General features: G+C 43.9%; 1 protein-coding gene across 2 annotated transcripts in view; it reads left to right on the forward strand.

The window, feature by feature from the left end:
* Positions 1 to 17,470, forward strand: part of GABPB2 (GA binding protein transcription factor subunit beta 2) — a 43,176-nt gene that overhangs the window by 5,397 nt on the left and 20,309 nt on the right. Inside the window, exons 2-5 of one of the 2 annotated variants that reach the window (XM_040998397.1) lie at positions 5,797 to 5,936; positions 7,755 to 7,922; positions 8,485 to 8,679; positions 12,009 to 12,159. In XM_040998397.1, the coding sequence (XP_040854331.1) occupies positions 5,829 to 5,936; positions 7,755 to 7,922; positions 8,485 to 8,679; positions 12,009 to 12,159 (622 nt within the window). In that variant the 5' untranslated portion in view covers positions 5,797 to 5,828. The remainder of the gene's footprint in view (positions 1 to 5,796; positions 5,937 to 7,754; positions 7,923 to 8,484; positions 8,680 to 12,008; positions 12,160 to 17,470) is intronic. The other variant, XM_040998398.1, reaches the window with a different exon arrangement.

Genomic DNA, 17,470 nt, shown 5'->3' on the forward strand with positions numbered 1-17,470 from the left:
GGTGGCCTAGCTAGATTTCAAACCAGCACCCAAATGGAATGCCAGTGACTCAGGTAGAGGCTTAACATGCTACAGCGCAGTGCCAGCCGAACAGTTCTTTCATCTGATGGTTCACTCCAGGGTAGTTGCGGTAAACAGGGCCAGGCCAAGCTGTTCCTCATGGCTCACACCATGCTGGCTCACACTTAGGAAGCAGGGGCTCAAGCACTCAGATCGTCTTCCTCTGCTTTCCAAGGTTTTTTTTTATCAGGGAACTGCATTGCGATGGGAGCAGTGGGGACTTGAAGCAGCCCTCATGGGATGCCAGTGTTACAGGCAGCAGCTTAGACTGCTGCTCTACAATGCCAGGCCCATTTTGCTTTGTTTTTATTTATTTATTTATTTATTTATTTATATTGCAAAGTCAGATACAGAGGAGGAGAGACAGAAACAAAGATCTTCTGTCTGTCAATTCACTTCCCAAGTGGCTGCAATGGCTGGAGCTGAACCAGTCTAAAGCCAGGAGCCAGGAGCCTCTTCTGGGTCTCCCATGTGGGTGCAGGGTCCCAAGGCTTTGGGCCATCCTCCACTGCTTTTCAAGCCACAGACAGGGAGTTGGATGGGAAGCAGGGCCACTGGGATCAGAACTGGTACCCATATGGGATCCCAGGCATGTTTAAGGCGAGAACTTTCGCTGCTAGGCCACCACGCTGGACTCAGGCCCATTCTATTATACATGCTGCCAAAGTGAGCACCATTTATTTTTTGAGAATGTCAGCCATGTACCTGAATATGTGCTTAAGTATGCTTGAGTATGTTCATCATTCTTTGTTAAAATACATATAATCCATAAGAAAAGCGATTCAATTGTATAGATTTTACAGTGCTTTTTTCTCAAGAGAACCATTATATTTCACAATAAGCAGAAGTGTGGTGTGCTTTTCCTTTAAGATGTATTTATTTGAAAGGAGGAGCTACATAGAGGGGGCAAGAGAGTAATCTATCTACCAGTTCACTTCCAAAATGACTGCAACAGCCAGGAACCACAAACTCCGTTGAGGTCTCCAGTGTGAGCGGCAGGGATCCACACTTTTGGGCCACCTTCCACAGCTGTCCTAGGTGTGCTGGACAGAAGCAGTGGAGGCTGGACTTGAACTGGCATTTATTTGTGACATTGAAGTAACAGGTGACAGCTTAACCCCCTGTGCCACAGGGCCTGGCGCGATAGCGTAGTGGCTAAAGGCCTCACTTTGAACATGCAGGGATCCAATATGGGCATTGGTTCTAGTCCTGGCAAACCCACTTCCCATCCAGCTCCCTCCTGCCTGGGAAAGCAGTTAAGGATGGCCCAAAGCTTTGGGACCCTGCACCAGCGTGGGAGACCCATAGGAAGCTCCTGGTTCCTGATTTTGGATTGGCTCAGCTCCAGCCATTGCAGCCGCTTGGGAAGTGAACCAATGGACAGAAGATCTTCCTCTCTGTCTCTCCTCCTCTCTGTATATCCACCTTTCCAATAAAAATAAATAAATTTTTAAAAAAATGAAGTGCTGGGCCTGATGGCGTGGCCTAGCGGCCAAAGTCCTCGCCTTGAATGCACTGGGATCCCATATGGGCACCAGTTCGAGTCCCGGCAGCTCCACTTCCATCCAGCTCCCTGCTTGTGGCCTGGGAAAGCAGTCGAGGATGGCCCAAAGCTTTGGGACCCTGCACCCGTGTGGGATACCCGGAAGAAGTTCCTGGATCCTGGTTTTGGATCGGCATAGCATCAGCTGTTGCGGTCACTTGGGGAGTGAATCATCGGACGGAAGATCTTCCTTTCTGTCTTTCCTCCTCTCAGTATATCTGACCTTCCAATAAATAAATAAATCTTTAAAAAAAAAAAAGAATTGCTCTGTGTAGTTTCCATGTTGTCACATAAAAAATGATGATTGAAAATTTTCATGGAAAAATGAAAGCAAAATATAAGCTAACTTTTATGCAAATTAAAAAATTGTTTTTAGGTTTAATTTTTATTTCTAATATTTACATAGTTCAGAGGAAAGCATGTTCATGTGGACCTCTGTTTAGGGTGGAGAGGGTGGAGGTGTGTAGGAAGGGAGGTGAGATAAATGTTTCAGTTCTTCTTTTTCTCCTCTCCTGTGTCTGGGAGAGGGGGCAAAAGGGTAAGGGGAACCTGCTCCTTGCTGTCAAGGTTCATCAGTGCTGGTGATGGAGATGGTCATTTAGAGACCCCAGTGTGGGAAGAATGTCCCAAGGGTGCTGCTTGAGTGGTCCTGATAGTTCTGAGGAGTTGTAGACTTTAATGTTCTAGGCTTGAGAAAATCTGTGGTCTGTTGGCTGACCAGATCTGCTTCAGTGTATCCATAAACTGGACATTTGTTGCAAAGCCTGACCAGGCAGTTGTTTAACCTGTCTGCCTTCCATCTTCTGATGAGGCAGTCAGTGTCCTCTGTTGGCTTAGTTGAGCTGGCTGTCATGTGTTTCATGTACATCTGGATATCTTTCTGTTGCATGGGTGTGAGCAGCTGAGGAGGCCCAGTCCTGATATGTATCCCAAGATTGGATCACATTTCTTGTCATTTTCTCTGAAGCTGAGATTGGCATCCAACTATCTAGTTGGGGAGTTTGTTGAAACACCTCGTCTGGCACGTTAGGGTTGACTCTGGTGTGCTCCAGCTAGTGCGAGGTCAGGTTCGATCTGTCTTCCATATCAGCTAATGCATAGCCATTGCACATACCGATAAATGCAGCTGCCTGGTCATTTCCTCCTCCAGGCTGACCAGCCACAGACCCAGCCCTCACACACAGCAGCAGGTACTGTAGCTGAGTTGGGGGGGGGGTGTGGGTATCTCCCACGAGAGTGTGAGATCTCAAGCACTTGGAGCATCCTTCACTGCTTTTCTAGACACATTAGTTGGATCAGAAGTTAAGAGCCACGTCTCAAACCAGTGTCCATATCGGATGCCAACAACACAGATGGCAACGTAACGTGCAATTCCACAACACCTGACCCCCTGCTGCTTCCTGAGATGGGTTGGAAGTTGAGCAGCTGGGAGTTAAAACGTACATTCCATTATTAAACTGCACCATGGAGCTGGTTCTGCACACTCTTTGTTTTTTAAATTTTAATGTTAATTTTAATGTTTTTTTTAAAGATTTATTTATTTATATTGGGAAGGCAGACATACAGAGAGCAGGAGAAATGGAAAGATTTTTCATCCGCTGGCTCAAACCAAAGTGGCCATAATGGCCAGAGCTGAGCCAATCTGAAGCTAGGAGCCAGGAGCTTCTTTCTGGTCTCCCATGCAGGTACAGAGTTCCAAGGCTTTGGGCCGTCCTCTACTGCTTTCCCATGCCACAAGGAGAGAGCTGGATGGGAGGTGGAACAGCCGGGACATGAACCTGTGCCCAAATGGGATCCTGATGCATGCAAGGTGAGGATTTATCCACTAGGCTACTATGCCGGGCCCTTTAACTAGTTTCCAACAGAATCAGTGTGATTTGTTTTTACAATTCAGACAACATAGTGTTATTCCCTTCCTTCCTTTTCTTCTCTCCCTCCCACCCCTGTTGTCTATTATTTTTTAAGATTTGTTTGTTTATTTGAAAGGGGGAATGTCTTCATTTGTTTCATTCCCTGAAGGGCTGAGCCAGGCTGAAGCCAGGAGCCAGGATCTCCATCCAGAGTGGCTTTCCAGATTGGGATGCAGGTGTTGCAAACAGCAGCTTTGCCTGTTGCTCTGCAATGCTGTCCTGGAAAAGTAGTTTTCGTTCAGCTGGCTTACGCAGATTAGTTTCTGATCAGTAGAGGCTTACTGACTTTCAAAAAAAATTTTTAAGATTATTTATTTTTATTGCAAAGTCAGATATACAGAGAGGAGAGACAGATGAAGATGTTCCATCTGATGATTCACTCCCCAAGTGACCACAATGGCCAGTGCTGCGCCGATCCAAAGTCAGGAGCCAGGAACTTTTTCCAGGTCTCCCATGTAGGTGCAGGGTCGGCCTCGGGCCATCCTGGACTGCTTTCCCAGACCACAGTCAGGGAGCTGGATGGGAAGTGGAGCTGCCAGGATCAGAACCGGCGTCCATAGGGGATCCCGGTGCATTCGAGGCGAGGACTTTTGCTGCTAGGTCACTGCCCTAGGCCCCCCAAAATTTTTTTAAAGATTTACTTATTTTTATTGGAAAGTTGGATATACATAGAGGAGGAGAGACAGAGAAGAAGATCTTCTGCCCGATGACTCATTCCCCAAGTGACCGCAACAGCTGATGCTATGCCGATCCAAAGCCAGGAGCCTCTTCCAGGCCTCCCACGCTGGTGCAGGGTCCCAAAGCTTTGGGCCATCCTCAACTGCTTTTTCAGGCCACAAGCAGGGAGCTGGAATGAAGGCTAGGCTGCTGGGATTAGAACCAGTGCCCATATAGGATCCTGGCGCGTGCAGGGTGAGGACTTTAGCCACTAGGACAAGCCATCAGTCCTAAATTTATTTGTTTTTTTATTACAAAGTCAGATATACAGAGAGGAGGATCCTTGGTCAACTGATTCACTCACTCTCCAAGCAGCCGCAATGGCCAGAGCTGCTCTGATCCGAAGCCTGGCGCCTGGAGTCTCCTCTGGGTCTCCCACACAAGTGCAGGATCCCAAAACCTTGGGCCATCCTCAACTGCCCTCCCAGGCCTCAAGCAAGGAGCTGGATGAGAAGCAGGGCCTTCTGGGTTAGAACCAGTGCCCATATGGAATCCCAGCACATTCAGAGTGAGGACTTCAGCTGCCGAACTACTCTGCCGGGCCTTGTCCTTCAAGTTCTACCAGTATTTATGTGTACATTGTGATGAGAAGATTGTTAAAAATACTTATTTTCATTTGAAATGCAGAGTTAGAGAGAGAGATCTTCCATCCATCCATCCCTGATTAAGTAGCCAGATGACCACAACAGCTGGAGCTGAGCAGACCCAAAGCTGGGAGCTTCTTCTGGATCTCTTATGTGGGTGTGAGGAACCAAGGGCTTAAGCCACCTTCTTTTGCTTTCCCAGGCCATAACAGGATATAATCAGAAGTTTTAAAAGAAAGGTTAGGGCCTGGCTCTGTAGCCTAGTGGCTAAAGTCCTCGCCTTGTATGCACCGGGATGCTATATGGGCCCCGATTCTAATCCCAGCTGCTCCACTTCCCATCCAGCTCCCTGCCTGTGGCCTGGGAAAGTAGTCGAGGACGGCCCAAAGCTTTGGGACCCTGCACCTGCATGAGAGATCTGGAAGAGCTGCTGGCTGTTGGCTTCGGATTGGCTCAGCTCCAACCATTGAAGCCACTTGGGGAGTGAATAAGCTGATGGAAGATTTTCCTCTCTATATCTAAGTTTCTAATAAAAATAAATAAATCTTTAAAAAAAGAAAAGGAAATATTAACAGATGGAGTTTGACTTAGACATCTTGATTTGTCCTGCTTTTTTCTGCCGTCCGTAGACTTGCGAACCTCCCCAGGGTGGCCTCCTGATCTTTGAAAACCAGGTGCATGTTTCATTACTTTATACAAGTTCCTCAAAGTAATGGTGTGTTCCTGGTCATTTTAAGCCAGTGACATGCTGTTTTTATCAATTGTCTAATCTAGAAAGGTAATAGAATATTACGTGTATTTCCATAATGTTTTTTTTTTCTGGAGATTGAAAGTGAAGGAACCATCCATTAGGGGAACTTTCCCAAGCATCTGATTGCATGTTACCTATCAGACAGCCAGGTTCACATGTATCAGGTATATTCAAGTACACAAGAAACTTAAACCTGTATTACCGGCATCTTTCCTTGTGTTTAAGTTACAGCTCCCTGAGGACTTTGGTTCCTATGTGTAAAGATGTCTTTGGTGGACTTGGGGAAGAGGCTGCTAGAAGCAGCCAGAAAAGGCCAAGATGATGAAGTGAGAACGTTGATGGCAAATGGAGCCCCGTTCACCACAGACTGGGTAAGCTTGGCAAAAAGATCTCTTCATTTTTTTAAGATAATATGCTGTTACCAGTCTTTTTTTTTTTTTTTTAAAGATTAAGCAGACTATTGTAGACTGTTTGAGGGTGGCAAATTTTACACATTGGCATGAAAATGCGATCTTTAGCCTTATGAATCATGAAAGAATCATTTTTTTAATCCTTTTCTACCTTATTAGCCCTTTAAAAGTTTTACGGGTCTCGTCTGAGTTAGTGGCTTTCTTCTTCCGAATTCAAAGAGTCTCCTGTGGATATCTAGGTGGCAATTGTAAGGTATTTTATATTTCCATAATGTTTTAAGGATATTTTCTAAAGGCTTAATTCTCTCTGGAGTCTGTTTGGGTTGCAGGCTTCTGTAATTATCCAGAAATTAACCAAAATCAGTGTCATAAGAGTGTATTTCCAAACTAATAAGCTCCTTGTTTCTTTTGTCTAGTATGCTCTGGCTGACAAGGAAGGGTATATATGTTTGTTTCCTTTACCACTCTTACAAGGCAGGAAAGAGGAAGCTTCCATTTATGGAGTGTTGACAAGCCGCTAGGAGACCAGAGAACTGCAGAAATTCCAGGTTCAAGTTGTAATGTGGTTTTAAAAGCAGTCACAGATTTCCATAAGCATTGCCTCGTTTTCACATTTTTGATCAGTGAGTGACCTCTATTCGGATGTGATTAATTCATAATTTCAAACACCAACCAGTTTTTAGCACTTCATAGAGAAGAAGAGAAGTAACTTGAGGAGATTAGCTTTTCTGCACATAGGCCTAAGAAGAGCCATGTGCATCCAATCCCGTTAGACAGCAGGGGGAATAGAGGAAAAGAACAGACAAGCTTGGTTTTCTTTTTTTCTTTTTTCTTTTTTTTTCTAAAGGATGTAACAAAGGCCAAAGTGCTGAGAGATAACTCCAGAGATCCACGTTAAGATGCGACACAGATGTGCTTTTTTACTCTTTTTTTTTAATGCATTGTTATTATTTATTTATTTATTGGAAAGGCAGATGTACAGAGAGGAGGAGAGACAGAGAGGAAGATCTTCCGTCCAATGATTCATTCCCCAAGTGGCCACAATGGCTGGTGCTGTGCCGATCAGGAGCCAGGAACTTCTTTCTGGGTCTCCCACACGGGTGCAGGGTCCCAAAGCTTTGGGCTGTCCTCGGCTGCTTTCCCAGGCCACAGGCAGGGAGCTGGATGGGAAGTGGAGCTGCTGGTATTAGAATCAGGGCCCATATGGAATCCCAGGCGTTGAAGGCAAGGACCTTAACCATTACACTATTGCGCTGGGCCTGCTTTTTCACTCTTGACAGGCTGGTCACTGCTAAGCATTTGTTGCCTTGCGTTTTTGCTCTGCTTCACTGTGGCAACAAACTTGTGTTCGAACCAGTGAAATTTGTAGCTCAAATATCACACAAAGCTTTCTATTCTGTCTTTTTCTAAATAATTGTTTTGAACCTACCTCCCCTTCTCTCTTCCCTGACACAGAATGTTGTTTTGGATTCTTTATTTTTTAGCCAGCTTCTAAGCCTAGTGTAAAAACATGTCCTTTAGGGAATCTATCCTGATAAATCTGTCTGACTTAAAGCCATTCTGCTTTGCAGTTATTTAATTGGTGGTGTATTTTGTTGCTGTTGTTGTTCATTGCCATTGTTAATTTTTAAAGTAAATCGTTTCATCAATCCTGCCTGCCTAACTACAGTTTCTCTCCAGGGCCAGGAACTGTACAGTTCACCTCTCATTCATGTATACCCAGGAATCGTCTGGGCCTCTGTACACAGTGGGTATTCAATGAATATTATTTTCCCACAGCTTGGAACATCACCCCTCCACCTTGCAGCCCAGTACGGGCATTATTCCACAGCAGAAGTGCTCCTTCGAGCGGGCGTAAGCAGGGATGCCCGGACCAAAGTGGACAGGACCCCCTTGCACATGGCTGCAGCCGACGGACACGCACACATCGTGGAACTGCTTGTTAGGGTAAAACAAGGACAGTGGCAGAGCTTTGTTGTTTAAAAACAAAATCTGAACACCCGCTTCCCTGTTTTCTTTCTTAAATGAGTGGAAGGAAACTTGGTCAATTAGGATTAAATTGAAGATACTAAGTTTATAACATTGAGTTGCGTTTCTTTTAAGAGGTATCATGACTATGAAGAGTTTGTTGTCTAATTTTTAAAGAACTAAATAGACTTGTTGGTTTTTCTTCATTCCTTTTCTGCAGGTGGTCTCTGCACTTACGCTTGTTTTTTCAGGCACTCAGCTGTCTGTTATACATGCAACAAAAAAATCTGTTCTTTCCTTCTTCCTATCCCATCTGTTACCATTTCCCGATGATGTCCTTAGGAGACCTGCTCATTGAGAGCATTAGTCTGTCAGCATTCAGGAGATTTTGAGCAAGTGTTTTTTTCTTTTCATATTCGTTAAATGTGATCTAAATTTAAGTGTATGTAATTGATATGGAAGTCCTCTGTATTTGGTGATGGGATCTTGCACCTGTGCTGCTGTAACTAGTGTCTGTTGACAAATTGCTTTTTTCTGGCAGAATGGTGCAGATGTGAATGCCAAGGACATGCTGAAGATGACAGCTCTGCATTGGGCCACAGAGCACCACCATCGGGAGGTGGTAGAGTTACTTATCAAATATGGAGCTGATGTGCATGCTTTCTCCAAGTTTGATAAGTCCGCCTTTGACATAGCGTTAGAGAAGGACAACGCCGAGATTTTGGTTATCCTCCAGGTGCGGTTCTGTTTATGCTTCCTAGAATGTACTTGAATTGAAATGAAAAATTAGATACTGAGTAAAAACTATTTTGCTATTTTGTTAAAGTAATATTTGTAACACATCTGAATCTTGTGAGTCAGTGTCATTGGTGTCCAAAAAAAAGTTGCTATACTCTATAAAGCCGTGGTGGTGGAAGAACAGTGCTACGGCCAGCACAGAAACATCATTTGTCTTTAGAATTTTTTTCTGCATGAAAAAAAAATTTAAGTTTATTTATTTTTATTGGAAAGGCAGATTTACAAAGAGAAAGACCTTCCATCCATTGGTTTGTTCCCCAAGTAGCCCTAATGGCCAGAGCTGAGCCAATATGAAGCCAGGAGCTTTTTCTGGGTTTCCCATATGGGTGCAGGGTCCCAAAACTTTTATTCTCTGCTGCCTTCCCAGGTCATAGGCAGGGAGCTGGATGGGAAGTGGATTAGCCAGGACATGAATTGGTGCCCATATGAGATCCCAGGGTATGTAAAATGAGGATTTAGCCACTGAACTATTATACCAAGTCCAAAAATTTCCTTTTCTAATCAAACTTGGGGCAATATTCAGAGTCACTTTGTATTTTCTGAATGTGCATTAGCTGATGGGAGACAGTGGTAAAGAAGTCATCTCCCTTTAAAGAATGTTTACTGGTAAGGAAGTTGTCTTAGAGTTTAAAGTTAGCTATAATTATTTCATTCATTATTTTCTTTACAAGAAGAGAGAGCTTGATCTTCCATCCACTGGTTCACTCTCCAAGTAGCCGCAACAGCCAGTCTGGGTCGGACTCAAAGCAGGAACTCAGAAATCCATCCAGGCTTTCCACGTGCATGGCAAGAGCCCATGTGCTTTTCAGGTACATTAGCAAGGAGGTGGATTGGAAGCAGAACAGCTAAGATTGAACACTGGCACTCCAATATGGGATGCTGGCTTCACAAACAGCAGCTAACTGGCAGGACCAACCACCAGCCCCTTCTCCATTAATTTCCTAAGCTAGCACTCGTATATATGGGAACAAAAGGATAGAAAACAAATAAATCGAAGAGGGCATAGCCCAGGCCCTCTTCAATTTTAAAGTAAAAACAAGAAATGAGGCATTATGGGGGGGTTGACAATGTGGCGCAGCAAGTTAAGCTGCCATCTGCAGTGCTGGCATCCCATGTGGGTGGAAGTTTGAGTCCCATTTGCTCCACTTCAGATTCAGCTCCTTGCTAATGCACCTGGGAAAGCAACAGGGATAGCCCAAGTTGTTGGGACCACTGCACCCTAGTAGAAGACCTGGAATATGCTCCCAGCTTCTGGCTTCAACCTGTTGGAGCCATTTGGGTAATGAACCAATGAATGGCAGAACTCACTCTCTCTCCCCCTTCCTAATTCTGCCTTTCAAATAGATAAAATCTCAAGGAAAGAAATGAAGGAAAAGGTATTATAATACTCTGAGGTCAGTCTGTCCAGCAAGTATTACAAGGATACAAAAGGGAGAGTATTAATGTAATGATGTTGAAGGGACCAATATTGTGACATAGCAGGTTAAGCCCTGGCTTGTGAAAGCAGCATCCCGTATCAGAGTGCCTGTTTGAGTCTCAGCTGCTGTACTTTCGATCCAGCTTCCTGCTGATGCCCTGGGAGTGCAGCAGATGAGAGACAAGGGCTTGGGTCCCTACTACCTTCGTGTGAGAACAGGGTAGAGTTCTGGGACCCTGGTTTGGGCTTGACCTAGCCCCAACAGTTGCAGGCATTTGGGATGCGAACCAGGGGGTAGAAGCTCGCGCTCTCTCTCTTTTACTCTGAGTTTTGAATAAATGAGAGAAGCTTAAAGTAAATATGAAATCTGAACAAACTTTTGAGGGCAAAATGAGAAAATTATATTCTAGGTTTGAAAAAGAAATCAAAGGTTAGTGTGAAAGGGATGAGAGTATTAAGAAAATAATAAATGTCTAGCTGGAGAACATGCAGAGAAAGTGTAGTTTAGGGATGGCAGATTCTAATGAATGTAGGGCAGTCATGGTAGACAAAGCAGTTTATATTATAATGTGGGCAATGTGCATCCGGTAGAACCTTTAAAATAGTAGATTGTTAAGATGATATTCATTCGGAAGTGACGATTGTTTACAAAAACAAGAGACAGAGAACACTCAGTGCTGAATGTTTATGTTTTATTTTCATTAGGCCAGGCAAGAGCCAATGAGGGATTGACCCGAGACAGTGATAGTGGAAGATAGAAAAAGGTACAGTTTCAAGGAGTTTAAGAGGACTCAGGAGATGAATCATGTTTTGGTGGAAGTTCATCAAAAGGATGATTGTATAGATGAAAAATAGCCATCTCTGCTGTATGTTCAGCTTTCTAGTTCTTTTTCTTTCTAAAGGTTTATTATTATTTTTTTAATTGGGAAGGCAGATTTACGGAGAGTAAGATCTTCCATCTACTAGTTCACTCCCCATTTGGCCAGAGCTGAGCTGATCTGAAGCCAGGAGCTTCTTCCTGCTCTCCCACGCAGGTGCAGGCTCCCAAGGGTTTGGGCCATCCTCCACTGCTTTCCCAGACCACAGCAGGGAGCTGGATGGGAATACAAACTGGTGCCCAGATTATCTAGTTGAGCCATTGTGCTGGCTCCAGCCCTCTATCCCTTTTTCCTCACATATGGTTCTTAGAGGACTGGTTCTCACCTTTGACCTTCAGTTCTTTGTTTAAAACCTATTCATAAATGGACTTTGTAGGTTCTGGTCATATTTGTAGAAAACTGTTTCTAAAAACATAAATAAAGATAAGCATCTTTTCTCCAAAATTGAGAAAGTGCAGCATGCAGAACTAGAATTTAGAATCTGGCATTCATCTATCTGCTTGTTATATGTTCTCTTAGGAATTTCCTTATGGAACAAGTACTTGAGTGAAGCCTCGAGAGTGGTGTTCCCTGCGGGTGCTCTGCGGAGATACCGTGCTAGCATGCTGAATCGCAGACAAGAGATCACAGTGTATTAGTGCTAGAAATAACTTTGTAGACTATTGATGTCAATTACCTCATTCTCAAATAAATAAATAAAAGTGAATTCCTAGAAGCTTTTGCAAATAATATACCTTTGCTCTTCTCAGATAGAAACAGACTTGGGAAAGCAGATTAACCTCTCTGTTGTCCTTCTCTGGGGGGAAATTAAATAAAGCAGTAGTTCTCTTAATGAGAGCTGTAAGCTCGCTGGGACTGTGTGTCAGTTCACATGATAGGGCAAGGGGGAGGAAGGAAGCTTGATGTTGCTCGGTAACTGTGTCGCTAAGTCTGGTAAGTGTACTGACTGGAATATCCTGCCTCGTTTGGTAGGAAGCAATGCAGAATCAGGTGAATGCTAATTCAGAGAGAGGAAACCCCATGACTAATCCCGTGACCGTGACCACTCCGTTCATCTTCACATCAGGGGAGGTTGTTAACCTTGCCAGCTTGGTTTCATCAAACAACAGCAAAGCAACCTCAGGTAATGTTTTAGTAATACGGCATTTATTTTCTGCTTAATAATGAACAAGCCTCCAGGTTTTTTTAGAGATGCAAAGATATCCTAAAACCTGTTGTATTAAAATAGTTCCCAAACAGAAGATTTGCAAGATTTTAAAGTCAAGCCACTTATTCTGGGGAAGAAATTAAACAAGGAAATTATAAGGGTATAATTGTTTTTAAAAATTTCTATAGACTATCATATTAAAGCGTTATTCCTGACCTCAAAATTAAAATATAAGAGTATAGTATTCATAATCTGGTTTGAAGTTTTTTTTAAGGTTTATTTTATTTTTATCAGAAAGGCAGATTTACAGAGAGAGAAGGAGATACAAAGATCTTTTGTCTGCTGGTTCACATCCGGAGTTCTGCCCATCCAAAGCCAAAAGCCAGAGCTGCTTCTGGGTCTCTCACACAGGCACAAGATCCCAAGGCTTTGCACCGTCCTCTGCTGCTTTCCCAGGCCGTAAGCAGGGAGCTGAATGGGAAGGAGAACAGCATCCATATGAGATCCAGGCACTTGGAGGTAGAGGATTAGCCAGTTGAGTCACAACACTGGTCCTGGTATTCATAATTTAAACAAGGAGTGGGGAACAACTAGCCAATGGAGTGTAAAAAGGAAGCTTACAGAATCATTTGGTCTTGTCCAACCAAGGCAGTTGCAAGTAGGGTTCAAAATTGAATAAATCTGTATCAGGCTTATTTTTAAGTTGATAACTTTGGCCCACAGATGATGTTACAACTATCCAAGTGGCCCTTGGCAGATAAAATATTCCCTATCCCTTCTAAAACAAAACAAGGATGGCTCATTCACCAAATCTCACCTCACATGTGCCAGGATCCCATATAGGTGCCTGTTCGTGTCCTGGCTGCTCCAGTTCCCCACCAGCTCCCTGCTTGTGGCCTGGGAAAACCGTAGAGGATGGCCCGAGACCTTGGGACCCCACACCTGCATGGCAGACCCTGAAGCAGCTCCTGACACCTGGCATTGGATCAGTTCAGCTCTGGCTGTTGCGGTCACTTAGGGAGTGAATCAGTAGATGGAAAATTTTTCTCTCTGTCTTTTCTTCTCCCTGTAAATCTGATCTTCCAATATAAGTAAATAAATCTAGTATAAAAAAATCTTGATTTGCTTTTAAGAGCACATATGAGAACTAGAAAGCAGATTAAAATATTTGGTATTAGTCTTTAGAGACATGCATGTTGTAAACAAAGACTTGCAAGAAGGAACAGATGAAGCCTGGTGGCGCGGCCTAGTAGCTAAAGTCCTTGCCCTGAACACGCTGGGATCCCATATGGACGCTGATTCTAATCCCAGCAGCGCCACTTCCCATCCAGCTCCCTGCCTGTGGCCTGGGAAAGCAGTCGAAGACGGCCCTAGGCCTTGGGACCCTGCACCCGCGTGGGAGACCTGGAGGAGATTAAAGAAGGAGCAGATGAAGCTTAGTGATTAAAGTCCCAGTGAGAAGCCCCTGTCCCATCAGTGGAGTCCCTGGCTTTGAACCTTGGCTCCGTTCCCCATATCACCGCATAGAAGCCTTGAGCAATTCAGATGGTTGGTCCCTACCACCTTTGTGAAACGCCTGAATAGTGGTCTTGGATCTTGACTTTGGCCTGGGTGTTTTGGGCATCAAAGGAGCAAGTCAGCAGATGGGATCTCTCTCTTTCTTTCTTAGGGCTAGCTCAAAGTCAGAAACTCTTATCCTTGTCTCCCTTATGGGTGGCAGGGGTCTAAGCACTCAGTTCATATTCTGCTGCCTTCCCAAGGACTTAGCAGGAAGCTGGGTTAGCAGTGGAACAACCAGGCCTTGTACTGACTCTCCCATAGAGCAGGCTAGCCTTGTAAGCAACAGCTTAATTCTGCACCACACGCTGGCCCTCAAATACTGCTTACTGACTAAAGAGCTGCTTGACATTGGGAAAACTACTTTTTTACAGTCTAATTATGGGCCCAGCATAATGGCTCAGTAGCCAAATCTCACCTTGCATGTGACAGGATCCTATACAGGTACCAGTTCATATCCTGGCTGTTCCACTTCTCATCCAGCTGCCTGCTTATAGCCTGGGAAAGCAGTAGAGGACAGTCCAGTGCCTTGGGACCTTGTACCCACATGGGAGACCCAGAAAACACTCCTGCTCCTGACTTTGGATCAACTCAGCTCTGGCCATTGTGGCCATTGGGGGTGTGAACCAGTGGACAGATCTCTCTCTCTGTCCCTCTCACCCTCTAACTTTCCTTTATCAATGCAGTTCTGCCTTCAAAACAATTAATAAATCATTTTTAGTAGCCTACTTTGTGGCGTTGTTTTGAGACTGAGAATTTGTATTTCGATTTCTGCTTTATAGTGAGAGTTCAACAATAGCTACTAAATGAAAATGGACTTTTTCAGTGAAGCTGACCTTGAAATGGCCACAAGGGGGCAATGGTGACCTTGACTTAATAGCCTATCAAACGCCTTTTAAAATTGTTTTCACTGGAATAATTTTTAAAATGTAGCTTATAGGTGGATGTTGTGGCTCAATGTGTTAAGCCACCACTTGGGACATCCCATCCATATTAGCTTGCCAATTTGAGTCATGGGTGATCTGCTTCTGATCCAGCTTTCTACTAATGTACCCTGGGAGGCAGCAGATGGCTCAAGTACAGGGGTCCTGCCACCCACAGGAAATAAGCAGGTGTAGTTTGGGGTTCCTCTTTTTGGCTTGGTCCAGACAATTGAAAATACTTCTTTCTTTGTTTCTCCATGTTGCTCAACCTTTATTTTGTTTTGTTTTATTATTATTATTATTTTAAGATTTACTTATTTTTATTGGAAAGGCAGATATATAGAGAGGAGGCGAGACAGAGAGGAAGATCTTCCATCCAATGATTCAATCCCCAAGTGGCCACAATGGCCAGAGCTGCACCTATCTGAAGACAGGAGACAGGGGCTTCTTCTGGGTTTTCCATATGCATGCAGGGTCCCAAAGCTTTGGGCCGTCCTCGACTGCATTTCCAGGCCACAGGCAGGGAGCTGGATGAGAAGCGGGACTGCTGGACGCGAACCGGCACTGGGCTGAATAAATACAGTTTTTTTTTTTTTTTTTTTTGCAGATGGTAACATTATTTGGAAAGAGAAACAAACAGTTTGAATTAGAATGCTCTCAGTAATAATATTCAACTACAAGTTCAGTAAAATGTGTATGTTTACTGTCGTTTTTCAGAAAGGAAAAGGCTTTTATCGGTGATTTTGGGGACTGGTATTATGATATAGTCGGTGAAGCCACCAATAAGGTCTGGCCCAATTACCTAAATAAAAACACAAATAAAAGAAAGGAGAAAACCTGTTAGGCAGATTCAAATTATGTCTTATTTCATTGGGTTAAAGGATTTTGTTTTCTGAAAAGGTGCCTTGGCTTCTTGATTCTCATCATTCAGTAGTATTTTTAAGAATTAGTAGAAAACATCTTGATGTTATCATACCCATGGATTTTTTTAATAACTTGTTTTTCAAGAAATGATTTTTTCTGCTATTTATGCAGAATTGTGAAATGCATTCTAAAGTCAAATATGAGTATCTGTGTGTTGATTAATAATAAGCCTGCTGTTATGCAACAAGGTGGAGGAGTCCACCATGGGGGGAGGGGTATGGTAGGGGTGGGGGGGATCCCCAGCGCCTATAAAACTGTACCACATAATACAATGTAAACAACAATAAAAAAAAATGCATGCTCAAAAAATGCCATGGAGGAGGTAGGGAGGAAGAATAAAATCAGGTCCAGAGAAAGGCTGGGCTTTTTTGTGATGTTTCAGAAGGTAGATCATATCCAAGTTGTTAATATTGATAAACACTTATTTGATCCTTAAAAATAATAATAATAATAATAAGCCTGCTGTTTAAATTCAGATGAGTTAGGCTCGCAACTGGGCTCTGGCACCTGCTGGGTGACTGTGTGTAGGTCACTTCATCTTTCAGGGTCTCGTTTTTACTGAGACTGTCTATTCTAAAACAGCTCATGTTTCTAAATCCCAATCTGAAAAGTTTGTTTATTTAAGCCACATTCTGAATACATCACAAAAATTGTTTTTTAAAAATCTTATTTAGGGCCCGGTGCAGTAGTCTAGGGGCTAAAGTCCTCGCCTTTAACATGCTGGGATCCCATTTGGACATTGGTTCTAATCCCAGTGGTCCTGCTTCCCATCCAGCTCCCTGCTTGTAGCCTGGGAAAGCAGTCTAGGACAGCCCAGAGTCTTGGGGCCCTGCACCCACATGGGAGACCCAGAGAAAGCTCCAGGCTTAGGGTTCCTGGCTTTGGATCAACACAGCTCCAGCAGTTGCAGCCACAAAATATATATATTTATTGATTTGAAAGGCAGCTTACAAAGGGAGAGAGAATCTTCCCTTTGCTAGATGGCTGCAACAGCCAGGGCTGGGCCAGGCCTTAGAGAACAGCTTAATCTGCTGGGCTACAATGTCAGTCCCACTAGTGATCACAGATGAAGCCTTCCCAACTCCATGACATTCCCTATACATTTTACTTTTCTTGATGCTGGATTTTTTTTTAAGATTTATTTATTCTTTTTTTTTAAAGATTTATTTATTTTTTTTAAAGATTTACTTATTTATTTACGAAGTCAGATATACAGAGAGAAGATATAGAGAGGAAGATCTTCCATCTGATGATTCACTCCCCAAGTGAGTACAGTGGCTGGTGCTATGCTGATCCGAAGCCGGGAGCCAGGAACTTCTTCCAGGTCTCCCACGTGGGTGCAGGGTCCCAAGGCTTTGGGTCATCCTTGACTGCTTTCCCATGCCACAAGCAGGGAGCTGGATGGGAAGTGGAGCAGCTGGGATTAGAACCAGCGCCCATATGGGATCCCAGTGCATTCAAGGCGAGGACTTTAGCTACTAGGCCACGCTGCCGGGCCCATGATTTATTTATTCTTATTGGAAAGTCAGAACTACAGAGAGGAGGAGAGACAGAAAGATCTTTCTCCACTGGTTCACTCCCCAAATGGCCGCAACAGCTAGAACTGACTAGGAGTTTCTTCCAGGTCTCCCACACAGGTGTTGAATCCCAAGGCTTTGGGCCATTCTCAACTGCTTTGTCAGGCCACAAGCAGGGAGCTAGATGGGAAATGGACCAGTGTTCATATGGGATCCCGGTGCATGCAAGGCGAGGACTTCAGCCACCAGGCTAATACACCGGGCCAAAATATAAAATAAATTCTTAAAACAAAGCAAGAGGAAAAGAGTTAAAAGCTAGAGCTGGACATTAAATCTATGCAGCTAATGTACAAGGATGTCCTAGCC

This window comes from Ochotona curzoniae, unplaced genomic scaffold (assembly GCF_017591425.1).
Source record: "Ochotona curzoniae isolate NIBS_2020 unplaced genomic scaffold, NIBS_Ocur_1.0 scaffold_1037, whole genome shotgun sequence".
In the NCBI taxonomy this organism is placed as follows: Eukaryota; Metazoa; Chordata; class Mammalia; order Lagomorpha; family Ochotonidae; genus Ochotona; species Ochotona curzoniae.